General features: G+C 33.9%; 1 protein-coding gene across 1 annotated transcript in view; it reads right to left on the bottom strand.

Annotated features, from left to right (window-relative positions):
- Positions 1 to 541: 541 nt before the first annotated feature.
- Positions 542 to 14,216, bottom strand: part of LOC129000949 (GPI inositol-deacylase-like) — a 33,568-nt gene continuing 19,893 nt past the window's right edge. The window contains exons 13-18 of the mRNA XM_054428045.1: positions 11,382 to 11,570; positions 8,566 to 8,728; positions 8,025 to 8,150; positions 6,414 to 6,541; positions 5,794 to 5,904; positions 542 to 4,031 (exon numbers count right to left, since the gene is read on the bottom strand). Coding sequence (XP_054284020.1) covers positions 3,395 to 4,031; positions 5,794 to 5,904; positions 6,414 to 6,541; positions 8,025 to 8,150; positions 8,566 to 8,728; positions 11,382 to 11,570 — 1,354 coding nt within the window. The 3' untranslated portion in view covers positions 542 to 3,394. The remainder of the gene's footprint in view (positions 4,032 to 5,793; positions 5,905 to 6,413; positions 6,542 to 8,024; positions 8,151 to 8,565; positions 8,729 to 11,381; positions 11,571 to 14,216) is intronic.

Below are 14,216 nucleotides of genomic sequence, written 5' to 3'. Positions count from 1 at the left end.
TTGTTAATATTTGAAATGTGTTAAAAAAAAATAGTTTTTGGGAAATACATTTTATAATTAGTAAGTATCTTGTTTTTGAATAAATACTATTATTACTGATTACTTAACTTGTATGTTTCTTTCTACTTCCAGTAAATCATTTGCTTTTGTCTTCTGAGCTAACAATTAATTTCTCACATATCTTTATCCACCCAAGAAAAGGAGAACCAAGGCTACTAGATATCTATAGAGATTCACTTCTCCACCTTTCTTCTTCACAAATTAATATTATGGTGAACAATAAAGAAGTGTACACCATTTGTCTTTTCTTATGAATTTTTACTGTATAAGATAAGACCAATAACACAATGTGGTCCTTAAAAAATTAAGTTGACTTGAGACCAATATTCTAGTTTTGATAGCTTGCTAGATTAAGTGCCTTCCCTCAAATTTTTTTGTTGAAATGTAAAATGTCAAACTGTTTCCAAATTGATGAATCGTCTAAGCTGTACAGTAAAGATAAACTAGTTAAATATAGCCAAGAGGACATCAAAACAACATGTGAAATAAATATAATTTATTTTATTTCTTACACATCTAAAGATGTTGTCGTTAGCAAACAAACAAACAAAAATACCATAACACACAAGTAGTCACATTAAACAAATTGACCCATCAAATTTGTTTGTTCAACTTTGATCTAATGTAGGAACGATCTTACTCTTAAACACCTTCTTAACCTGGTTTGCTCAGTCTAATAAGTAAAAAGTAGATTACTGATACTGATGTAGGGTTGAAATTACCGACATCACAATTATAGGAATCTGGAATCTCAATGGTAAAACACCCCTATCAAATTTGGAGGATATCTTTTTTATCGGCTCAACTTAATTACTTTTATCATTTTGTCTACAGCACCATCAGGGCTAGCCTATTACACTCCAAAATTAAAATTGTGTTAACAAATTACAAAACCTAAGAGTTTCATTTTTTAAATTAGGTCTTTTAAATAACAAATGTAGGATATTGTCTCTTGTCTATGACCATAGTTATTTTTCTTGTACTCATTAAAAATTTACGGAGCCTATCAATTTGGCAATTTCCCCAAAACACCACACAAAACGATGCTTGGATTTACCAGATTTAGTTTATAACAAAGAAATACAATTTAACAATACATTAATACTCTTGGTATTTAATATTTACTTATATAACCACAGTTGATGTTGATACTTGGATAAGAAGGGGTTAAGGTAAGGATTAAAAAAATGCATAACACAATCTTAATGAAATTAAAACAAGAAAACACAAAATACAATATAATATCTCTGAAATAAAAAATAAATAACTGAAAACTGGAGAAATTCCAGAAAAAAAATTGCTGACAAAAACCTATACAATTTGTATACAAATAAAAATTAGTAAAAATTGAATACATTTTAAATATAGTTTAGGTGATTTAATATGATAACTACACTGACAGGAGGATTCTAAAGAACCCACAAATGAAACAAAAAAGTCTTAAATCTAATAAAACTAATCAAACAAACTTTGATCTGATGTAAAGGCCTTAACATTTGGTTAGTTTTAAGCAAAGCTTAAAATAATTTCTAAATAAAAACTAAAAAGCAATATTATGAATGGTTAAACTTAATAATTATGAGCTTAACTCCAATTTAAAGAATAATATTTTTAAACTGAGCCATTTTCAAGTAAGTTAACTCTTTTCTACCCTATCTATCATAACTTTTGAGCTGTGCCTATCTACAGTGCTTGTGAGATTTCAAAAATAATACTGACTTTGCCTAGACACTATCACAGTTTTCCGCACCAAACCTTATCTGTTCCATTAAATATTGTTCAAATGTATCTACAGGTGTAATTCTAATCCTAATTTGAGGCTTTTTAGACGTCGCGTCAAGGTAAAGCTAAGTGGACTTATTGGTATTAATTAAAAAAAAAAAAAAATAGGAAGAACACACAAACAAAAGCAGTCGTAAAAAACATAATGTACTAAAACTACCACTCGCAAACAGGTAACAAAGTATTGTAAGTAGAGTTAAAAAACACATAAAGTCAAACGAAGTTTTAACTTTTTAAGTTCAACCAAGTAGAGTTGAAATTTTATTGTTCGGTACCAATCTTGCAAATCTATAGTTTTTTAATAGCAACTTACAACACTCAATGCATTGTGCATTGCTATTTTAATCAAAGGTGTAACATATAAAAAGAAAAAAAAAACATAATATCATTGGCTTTCGTCAATGATAATATATACTCTTATCACAAAGATGAGACTCATGGTCAACTATTAGCAAGAAGTTGCTACCATTTTCTTAGGGCGATTTTCTTTTAATAGGGTGAGAATTACCAAAATAAAAATAATGTTTAACAATGTTTTGAATCTACTTAAACTATAAATTCAATGATTTCTATAATAGGCCTTTAACCGTTTTACACTGGTATTTGTCTAGGACGGATCGTAAAATATGGATGTATTTAACAGTAATTACATACTTCGATAAACATAGAAATTTTTATATGAATTGGTAGTTAAAAAAATATATTACTAGGAAACAATATCAATCTTAAGTGTTACAGTGGACCATATACAAATTAAATATAAAACCAAAACTATCTAAATATACAGTTTTGAATGTAAAACGCCTTATTACTTTAAAATTTTTCTTCATACAGTTATTTTTAACAAATTGAAAAGGCAAACTTCATGTCATAAGAAAAATGAAATTTAATACTTCAAAGGAAGAAAACCATATTTTGCATTTAAGTGAGTTTTTTTCTGTTGCTAACCTAAAATCAGTATGGAAGTTCATACTGTGTTGCTATGGTTTTTTTTCTCAGTACTCTTTAATATTTCTTCAGTTTGAAAATTACATGATTAATACAACTTACAAAACATTATAGCATTCAAGTTTAACTCACTGCTGCATTAAAACTGACAGCTAAACTTCGGTGATAAAATAGGTGGTCCTACCAATTTATTAAGAATAAGATAGATCAAATAATATATGAAGTGATTTTCCTACCAACTAATAATATCAACTCGGACTATTGTCCGTTAATCACAATATTCATTTATAATGATTTGAGACATTGTTGGCAAATCATATTTGCTTTCCTTTATAAGTGTGATTTATATTTTGAAATAATTCTCCCTTACTACTCTAATTATGCCAAAACCTACTTTGCAATCGTAAAATCGATTTCTTGGTCAATGATACAAAAAAATAAAACTGTAATATATCAGGTTTTCAAAGCGATCGCCTTCTTTCAATAAGAATACGTCTATACTCCATTTGACTCTAGCTATTCGTATGTTAAATGCTTTTCTACCTTATTTTAAGGCAATAACTTGACTAGATGTGTCAAATCCTTCACTTCATTGGTAAACAGCTTATTCTGAATCATCTTCGTCTTTCCTTTGTTTGCGCTTTCTCAGTACATTTTGTTCAAATTTTCCTTTCTTTTTGTTCATTAAGTCTTTTTTCTCTTGTTCATAATTTTGTTCATTGTTATGTTCATTTTCACTTTCCTCTTCCTTTTCATCATTGTCCTCTTTTTCATCACCCTCAACCTTTTCATCATCGTCATCCTTTTCATCATCTTCATTTTCTGACTCTTCCTCATTTTCCTCTCCTTCATCACTTTCTTCATCCTCATTCTTTTCTCTAGCAATGATTTTTAACTCTGCAAGTGAAACTGCGTCATAAGAGGACATAGATATTTCAGACGTTGAGTTTTTCCTCGATTCATCAGATTCTGTTTCATCATCAGAGTCTGGTGAATCTTTGATTGCTGGTTTGGAAGGATCGTCTTCACTCTCCTCAGTCCCCAAGGTTTCAGTAGTCGCCAACGTTTCATCAGAGCTGCCAATAAACCGCTGGCAAGTCCATTCGTACAGCTGATGCAGAGCGAGACATACAAAAGCTGCTGTAATTATTGTGGGCAGGTTGTACAGACTGATTGGGCAGTAGATCAGAGTGAGTGTTGCCAACACGAACATGAGGTTGGCCATGTGTTTGTACATTCCTCTGTAAATTTCAGACAGTTTAGATTTTTTAATTGCACTTTAGAATGTTCATTTATCAATCGATGTTTTCTATGACTAATAAACATGCACATGTAATAGGGGGACCACAAATAACGGCTAATTCCTTTCTTTAAGTACCCCTCTTTGTACCTAAATCACTCAAAATGTTCAGAGAAAAAAACCTCCCCAGAAGAATAATCCATCCATCCCTACATAATAAGCAAATATCACTCCAATATTTACCCAGACCAGTTTATAGGTCCTAAATAAATCAGTTTAAAACTGGCCTCTCATGAAAATTTTTAAGGTAAATTCAAACCCTCTTTATAACTCTTAGATACAAATGATCAAAACAATAACTTAAGACATAGTTTGTGCAACTACACAGAATCATATGACTATAAACACTTTATGCAAAGTCTATTGCTCTAAGCTAGTTATTAGTTCATGTCATTTGTCTACGTTCAATTCGAATACAGCCTAAAAAACTTTTTTGGCAGATTAAGCGTAGGGATGACTACACAGTAATTAGTTAGGTAACAAGGCTGCACAGTTTAACAGCCAGGAATACTTTATTTTATGTCATTCAATTTATTTCGGGATTTACCATATTTTTAAATTGCAGAGAAATTACAATACTTGAATGATAAATTATAAGATAATAAGACAATTAGGAAGCTAGTTATTAGTTCATGTCATTTGTCTACGTTCAATTTGAATACAGCCTAAAAAACTTTTTTGGCAGATTAAGCGTAGGGATGACTACACAGTAATTAGTTAGGTAACAAGGCTGCACAGTTTAACAGCCAGGAATACTTTATTTTATGTCATTCAATTTATTTCGGGATTTACCATATTTTTAAATTGCAGAGAAATTACAATACTTAAATGATAAATTATAAGATAATAAGACAATTAGGCTATAGTTTAACCCTAGTTATATTACCAGTTTTAAAAGAAAAAAAAATATGTAAGCCTATCTGCAACATAAAATTGTAACTGCTATTCAACAGCTTCCTTCTGAATAAGCCTTCGTGAGGAGGTAAACAAATAAAGTTTAATATGTTTTTATCTTCTTGAATGGTGTCAACCGACTTAATTTAATTCTCTGTTGGTTGCGTATAACTTTTCTTTATAGGGGTGTCATGGATCTTGGAAATTGGGGTGGCAGACCTACCAGGGATTAAAAAAAGGTGATCCAGGGATTTCCCCCAGACAATTTAAAATAATTAGAGCTAAAATAGCAACACAATTTGTAAGACTTTTTAAAATCTTTAAAATGTTAAATGAACTCTAGATCTCAGCTTACTTTTCACAAAATGTTCAATTTTTTCTGTATCTTTTACTGGTACAACTTATGACTGCAAGTGGTTGCAAACTAAGTCATTCTAGCTTTAAAACTGTCATAAGATCCCAGGAGCGCAATAGGCTGCGTCTGGAAGTTTCCCAATTGTACACACTATGCTCAATTTCATGCACACATCATCTGCATCAATCTTCTAAAAACTAACTTGTCCATCAAACATAGACATAATTAACAATAAAATAGGTACATGAATATGGTAGGCCTACTAATTTTTTTGAAAATCTAGCTGTAGAGGGATAACACCCCTGACTCGTTTATGCTCTTCTTGATAAAAAAATTTCTTCCTCAAGCCAAGAGCTTTTTCTTTCCAAAAAAACTAACTAAGAGTAAAACTGATTAAAGATTTGTGATTCATACAGCTATAAGTACATTGACAAAGTGTGAGATCACAACTCACCCGCTGTTCTCAGAACACACAGGAGTGTCCACAGACCACACTAAGGCTATACAGACACTGGAGACGAGCACAGACAGTGTGGCTGGGTCTGGGTCCAGTACTGGGTTGTATCTACAAAACATCAATTACAATTTTAGGGAAATAAAGTTTTAAAAGTATACTAAAACTGCCTACTTTTGTGGGCATTGTAAGTCTAAAACACTTGTGGGGTACCGATATGTGCATAGCATTTACTGTGACATTGGAGGCCTACCGGTACCTACTACCTAGTGCAAATGTGCTAGGCCTATCAGGTTACTAGAATTGATAAGTGTTTAATTATTTAAGTGTTTAAAAGAATTGATAAAAGGGCGATGACAACATCACAGATCAAGAGGTCAAAACCTATTCCATCTACCTATCTAAGATATAAATGGTAGAAGAGGCTTGACTAAAAAAAGTAGTGAAGTAGTGAGGTAAACTGAACACAATTATGATTGGAAAATACCAATACCGTAACTGAATCCAATTACCGTTTAAGAATTCACAAAAATTCATCCGAAACCACAAAATTGTTACAACTCTGTTACTTGTTACTGCTAATCACTACACATTTACTATATTAAAGTTAGGTTACTTACTTGAAGTTGTGGGCCCACACCAGAACACTAGGAAGGTAGACCATCGTTCCAGTTCCCCACAGTAGAACAAGGGTCAAATGGAAGTTAAACTCTGTCAGGTTCTTTAGCGATAACAGATCTTCTGCCTCCTAGAATAAATAACAATTTAAATTATTGAAATACTAGCATATTTTCCTAACTGTAAATGAAATGAGATCAACAGATAGAAGTAGGAATGGGTCGGTTGTTAATGTTTTGAATTGACATAACAAATCGGTTTATTTTTTTGATTTTTTTATTGTGTCCATCCATGCCAGTGAGTAGCATTTATTAAGGTAGCAATCTAATGTAAGGAAGCAATCTGATGTCAATCTGTTGTTAGAAAGTATCATTAACAGATAGCCCAATGAACACGACATCTGGGTCCAGTAGTGATCTCGCTTAGAGTTGAACCAGCGACCTTCAGATTTGAAGGCAAGTACTATAACCACTCGCTTACCCAGAAAATTATTTACAGTATGGGGTACTGCAGTTGGTTAGGAGCACATTGAATGTTTAAAAGATGTTTGTCTATTACTTTCATAATTTATTACTAGGGTAATGATGGATTGAATTCCCATTAATATTTTATCATGAGAATAATAATTTAATGATGGCTACTAAACTGATATTAATTTAAGCTTGCACTTTTTATGGGAAAAACTAAAAATTAACTGCTGACTGATTCACACTACCAACTGTTAATATTCAACCTTTAACAAATCTGCAGGGTTAGGCCTACTTCAAATAAAATATACTTTTATTTTATGAATATATCATCTTCCAATTGGCAACCACAAGCATTGTTGTTTGAATGTTTTTTTGTATGTGTGTGTCATTGCATTTGTGCACCCTTTGAATACAAGTTTAGGTTTAACTATTGTTAGATAATTTTACTGGTTTATTGGTTTACAGATAAATTATTGATACATTAAATTACATATTTACAATTTTTACAAATTACAAAATTTAAATTAAGACAATAACTAGGAGTTTTATTGATACCATAATTTATTGAGGTTAGGGTATGTTGTCTAAGATAATCTTACTTCAAAGTATAATGGCTACCACATAAAGCACAAGTTACAATCATTTTAAAAATGTATACATTTGCATAAGTAGAGAGAACGTTTGTAAAATAAGTAGTTTAAGGGAAAAAACCAAACAGACAAAAAATTTGGAAAAAAACCTAGCCAAAAATGAACCGAAAAAATCAGCAACAGACCACTAGACAGTATATAATAGAAGCTATAAAAATGAAAGTTTATATGACAGAGAGTATACAAGCATAATATAACTCGACATTTCATCTCCACTCTAATTCACTACTCTATGCCTGCTTGTTGTAAAGAGAGTCTTGAAATAACACTTAGTTAATAGGCTTCAGGAGTAGAAACGACAACAATGAACCATTTAATAAAAGTGTTGTAATCCTCTTTACAGTTGTAGGTATCTCTATCAGTAGGCTTCACAGCCCTTGCCAGTAATTTTGTCAATTCTCTCAGGAAATTGTATAGAAATGCAAGGACACTGTTTATGGGCAAATGGATAAACATAAAAATAAAGTAATTTGTTTACAGTAATAATACGTACTCTGATCATGTCGTCCACAATCATGGTTCGAGGCTGGCCTTTCCACCGTGCCATTACAGTGTCTTTCAAGTATTTTACCGGTGCAAAGAAAAGCTGCTCTATGTAGTCTTCATACATTCCACATACCTGCAATGATAAAGTTTACAATTCAATAACAGACCAGGAAAATGTGTGATTCATTACCAAAGTTATAGGCATTTTTAGAACTTTTATTAAAAAAATTAACTATTTATTACAAAAAAAATTAATTTTCCAACCCTTCAACATGAGAATTTTTAAAACTATTTAATTAGTATTTATACATACTTTTTACATTGTATCCTATGTATCCATTACTCTACTAAACATCAAAAATCTAATTGCATATGAGGTGCTAGTTGGCAACATTTGACTAACTATTTAAGCACTAGTACTAGCAGTATGGCTTCTGGTACTTCGCCAAGAAATGCTGTGACAAGTTACACTGAAAAACTGTCTTGAAGAGTTAAACAAAAGTTTTTCTTTCATAAATTAACTAAATATTTAAAAGGAAGCTACTCACCCTCATAAAATAGTATATTGTCCCGATGACCATTGCAAGTCCTCCGCACGAGGTCAGAAGGATTGCCACCATCGCGACACTAACTACACAAGGTACTTTGTCAACAGCAGCCATTAACCAATCCGTCCAGGTCCTACTGACCCCTGCCAACTTGCCAACAAACCTGCAACATAGGAGCTCACTGAGTATTCCTAAAATTACACATAACAAATAATTGTTGATTCTGTAATACTTTATTATGAAATGGCGTGGCGACCATACAAATGTAGCTATTTTTAAGTATGAATGGCTCGATTTTGTAGTCTTGTTAGTGACTAAGGCCGACACGTTCCTTAGACACAGCTGTTAGTTAATAATAGCCAATGACAGCTAAAGAACCTACAGTTTATAGTGGAATCCGAACCACATTTTTGCCTTATATTTAACAAATTGGTCTAATTAACAGGATAGCTCTGAGGATTGTCATAGTACTCTCTGGTGCCGACATTAATCCACACCAGGGAGTATCGCATCCACAGTGTATGCCTATAAATATCCAAAATTCATGACCTCCTATCAGCTGGATAACAGGACGACGCCACTGTCCCAGTCAACAGTTTGCCCAAGAGATCTGGTCAGTTCTGACATTTATACGTTAGAGATGTGTGGATACCAAAATTGATCAATCCTGGATACTGATAAACATAACTGAAAAATCTATTTTCAATACCAATAACATTTTTTTTTTATTTTGCCAAAAATCCAACGTGGATTGGCTTTACAACACCAATCCTCAGTTGGTCTTTACGTCTCTACACCGAGTAATTTTGGAGCAGTGGGGGTTTTTGAAGTAGGCTAAAAAAAAAACGAAAGCAGCATTGAAAAATTTGAACTAGCCCATTCAAACTTAACCCTTAGCGCCGCGGACTCAGAGTCCGAACCATTGATGAACCGCGCCAAAATAAGTGAATCCGCGAGCAAATGACATGACGTGTTATCTACCTTCCCCCACTACCTTTCCAAGGACAATGGCAGCGTTTTGACTGTCTTAAGGCGATGACACACTATCGATCTTTTCCCCGATCAAGACCCCGAACCAAGCAGGGAGAAGGGAGAGGGGAGGTAAATATCAGCAAAATTTGAAATTTCAATCCGAACAAGACCAAGACCAGGCGAGTTCTACCGAGCGCGGCAAAGCGCGGAGGCAGTAATAATATAGCAGTAATAAAACATGAAATAACATGTTACAGAATGATAATTTTAATTGTCTTCAATAATATTAATGTTTATATCAATTTTGAAAGAATTTAAGATGAATTAAATCATTAGAATCTATATAAATTACTTAAGTCAAGTCTAACATTATTGATATCATTGATTTAACAGTTTCAGCTTGTAAAATATATTTTCAACCTTGACCAAACAAACCACTTAAATACCCATAATATATAACAGTAACAGCAAAATATTGCCCAACATTTATTTATTTTACCAATTAAAAAGTTTAATTGCCGAATTAGAACTATCAACGCTAGCGCAGGCGGCCACTCGGTGCGCTTCACTCCCTACATCAGATTGATCTTTTCTTTAATCTTTCCCTAAAAAACTGCCTTCAGAGCGCTTGTCTCCCTGCTCGGCCTGATGTCTGGTAGTGCCTAGCATCGTAGGACAAAAACAATGGTCAAAGAAACATTATCGTCTACCCTGATTTAAGTAAAACCCTGAATATCACTCCTAGTCCTGTACACATTATTATTTTCAACCCCAATCAGGGCAAAATTCTGAATATCTCCGGTCTTGTATACATAATTGAATCTTGCGGTCTTGTATACATCATTGTCTCCTATCATTGCGCAAAATTCTGATCCCAGTGTGGCGGGTTGGGTTGTTGGCAGCTTGTGTGAATGGACATTTTAGGATTAGTAATTTAATTTCATCATGTTTATATTATGGTACTTTAGATTATTTAATTGTATTTATAAAGTGGATAGTTTTATTTATGTTTTGGAGGTTAAGTGGTAGAGAGGACTTCATTTTATTTCATTTAATTTTATTACATTTAATTTTATTACATCCCATCCCACAATTGTGTAGACATCATCATCATTTCCCTCGTCATGACAAAATCCTGATTATTCCCACTATAACGGAAACATCACCATTGTATCCCATGACAGCAAAATTCTGAGTTGGCCTATCTGCTGTGGTCGTGTGGAAATCATCGTTGTCATCAGCAATTATTGGATCGCCCGATCTTCAAAGTCATGCAGGGTAACAGTATCAGCACCGATTCATGATGATCGATCTCAATATAAACCAAGTATATCCAAGAATCTGTGGTTTCGAGAATCAACACATACATATTTGAATTAGAGGTGTGTACGAGTAAGTTTAACCTTGGTGTTATTCTAGCAATCGCAGAAAGCATCTGCCAAGATTGGCAATTGAAAATTGATGTCACTATTGCAGCAGGTTCATGATTTTGACTCTATCGCAGGAGAAGACGATGATGTCTCTGTTACTATGAAGAATTTTGATGATTCCACCAGGTTTGGAGGAGACCATTACAATTTTGCCATGACTGTGGAAGTTTTTCCTGTGACTAAGGAAGACGTTAACATTTTACCTTGACCTCAAAAAATATTTTGCTTCTTCCAAGACTGCAGAATATGTTCAAGATTTTGCCCCCATTGCTAGAGACCAAAGCATCCACATTTTGGTTCGAGACCCTTAATGCCAGTTATAGCACCACTCAAAAATACCTGTAAGGTAATAACTGTTGGTCAACAGGTAACAACTGTTTCATGCGATTATTATAAACAACAGGTTGTACTTACTTTAGGGCAAACTTATTGATGGTGGATCCGCTACAGACGACGCCCGCGTAGGCCAACAGGCCCACCAGGAAGGTGATGGAGAAGGCCACAGCATACAGAACCAAAGGAAGAAGCATGAAGTCCAGTCCAGACTGCTGCAGGGTTGTGAGATCTGCAGAGGGCAGAAGTGACTTCAGAGGCTCAGGCACACTGAAACAAACCCCTTTACTCTCACCAGTTTGTAGTAATTGGATTATTCATTTATAAACTTTACAGGAAACAATATCTAAAACAAATGACTAAAAGCATTCTATGATAGGTAAATATCATGTTTAGAAAGAAATTGTGAAATTTATGTTTTGAAGGTCAATAATGGGGAAATACAAACTTTCACGGCCGTAAACTCCGTTCCCATTGTCCTATCATGCAGTTTGCGAACTCGTTAGAATGAATGTATAAACACGTTTGTATAAATTTTAATCAAAATCAGATGATTTTTGCTCGGGTTTTCATGCAAACATATACACAGATATGGATTTGAATGCATGGCGTTTTTGGCATCTGAGGTCATCCTAACAAAAAAGTAAAGCGGTAATGGTAGCTACTAGGTCTCACCATGAGACCTGAAGTAATAGTTTATTCACTATATTGGAAATTTGTTACCACCAACTTTGATCCAAATATGCTCAGCAGAGTGTATGATACTGTAAACTCACCTCACAATATTCATTTTAGGCTAGGCCTATTCTATAAATGTTTAAAGTTAATAAGTTAACAAAGATATACTAATTACAAAAGGTGTTTTATTGAAACAAATAAACAAACATGTAATGAAATTTAAAAGGCTTAGTTAAGTTACGTTATAACGAAAGGACTGACAATGGAGTGTGGGGGCTGAAATTAAAATAAAATAGAAGATACCTTTGAAATAACGGTTCAAATAATTTAGATGTGCTATATATATCAGGGTAGGGTGTCGTGCTGGCTAATTGAATGCTAAGAATTAATAAATTAAATAGTATCCAAATAATTATGGTGTTAAACTTAAAAAATCCCAACAACGAAAGATCAAATTTTGAGGTTGTCCAAAGGTAAGTCCAATGTGCACTGAATTTAAAAGAGTTTAAAAGAAAAGTTTATACTTAATTTTGAAAATAATGTTGGTGTTAGTCTTCTTGAGGTTGAGGTTGACTATAATATAACTTGAATATAAACTGGTTTTTCTTGATGATATTAATTAATTTAGTTTAGATAAAATCTGGACTCCTTCTTTTAACAGTTTCAACTTTCAACTATGGCTTCCCTTCTCCTCAATCTCAATATTCACATAGGCCTATTGTTGAACACATGGATCACTGTTTCACTGCTTCTTGAATTTTGAAAGGACTAATTTTGAAATTATATTATAAGCATCTCTTTTTTATTTTTTAATTTTTTTTTTAAGTCAAACGGAAAGCGGTACAAACCCATTAAAGTTTCTTTTTCTTACGTAGTTAAACATAATACATAGTTCTTACATATAAGTTAAAGTCTCTTACATAGGCTATTTAATAAATAACTAAGTTGTGGGCTTTTAAAAAAAAAATATATAGGTATGGAATGAATATTATTAATGATTGAGCGAAGCTCTTATACATCGACTTTTATGCATTTCGTAATACGCAAACTCCTCCTAGACGGCTGAATCAATCGTTTTCAAATTTTGGATGGTGATAAAGACCATATCGGTGAGTGCCAACATCTATATGGCGTTAAAAATAACTCTCAGGAATCCGCCCCACTGGGTCTCAAAGTTTCAATGTAATCCTTATGGAAGCAGTATTTGACACATAAACAAAGACATATGATCAGCTGTTGACTTTTGAATGCAGTAGATAAAGAAATAGCTGATAGCATTATTCCACAGATATTAGAACAGAAACGGTATGAATCATATATAATCAAATGACGACACTAGCTTGAGGTCCGTGACGTAGGAAATGCTAAAGGTGAGCAGTCTGGAGTGTGAAAACTGTTTATGACAATTAGATTTAGGTATCTGCATTCCTAAAATTCTATGGGAAGGGAGGAAAAGGGGTCCGCGATGTAGGAAGTGGTGAAGGAAGTACTAAAGGTGAGCAGTCTGGAGTGTGGAAACTGTTTATGACGATTAGATTTAGGTATCTGCATTCCAAAAATCATAAGGGAAGGGAGGAAAACAGGTCCGCGACGTAGGAAGTGATGAAGGTAGTAGTCAAGGCGAGCTGTCCGGAGTGTGGGAACTGCTTATGGCAATTATATTAAGGTATTTGCAATCCTATGATGCTATGGGAAGGGAGGGAAGCAGGTCTGCGACGTAGGAAGTGGTGAAGGAAGTAGTAAAGGCGAGCAGTCCGGAGTGTGGGAACTGTTTATGACGTTTAGATTAAAGTACCTGCAATCATAAAATGCTATGGGAAGGGAGGAAAACGGGTCCGCGACGTAGGAAGTGATGAAGGAAGTAGTCAAGGCGAGAGCTGTCCGGATTGTGGGAACTTTTTATGACTATTATATTAAGAAATTTGCAATCATAAAATGCTATGGAAAGGGAAGGAAACAGGTCCGTGGCGTTGGAAGTGGCAAAGGAAGTAGTAAAGGCTAGCGGTCCGGAGTATGGGAACTGTTTATGACTATTAGATTAAGGTATCTGCAATCATAAAATGCTATGGGAAGGGAGGTAAACAGGTCCGTGACGTAGGAAGTGGTGAAGGAAGTAGTAAATGCGAGCAGTCCGGAGTGTGGTAACAGTTTATGAGCATTAGATTAAGGTATTTGCAATCCTATGATGCTATGGGAAGGGAGGGAAACAGGTCCGCGACGTAGGAAGTGGCGAAGGAA

The sequence above is a fragment of the Macrosteles quadrilineatus genome, unplaced genomic scaffold (genome assembly GCF_028750875.1).
Source record: "Macrosteles quadrilineatus isolate MER2022 unplaced genomic scaffold, UCM_ALF_1.0 Scaffold_8__2_contigs__length_117827958, whole genome shotgun sequence".
Classification (NCBI taxonomy): domain Eukaryota; kingdom Metazoa; phylum Arthropoda; class Insecta; order Hemiptera; family Cicadellidae; genus Macrosteles; species Macrosteles quadrilineatus.
The sequence above is the reverse complement of the archived record's forward strand: the minus strand, read 5'-3'. Positions and strand labels throughout refer to the sequence as shown.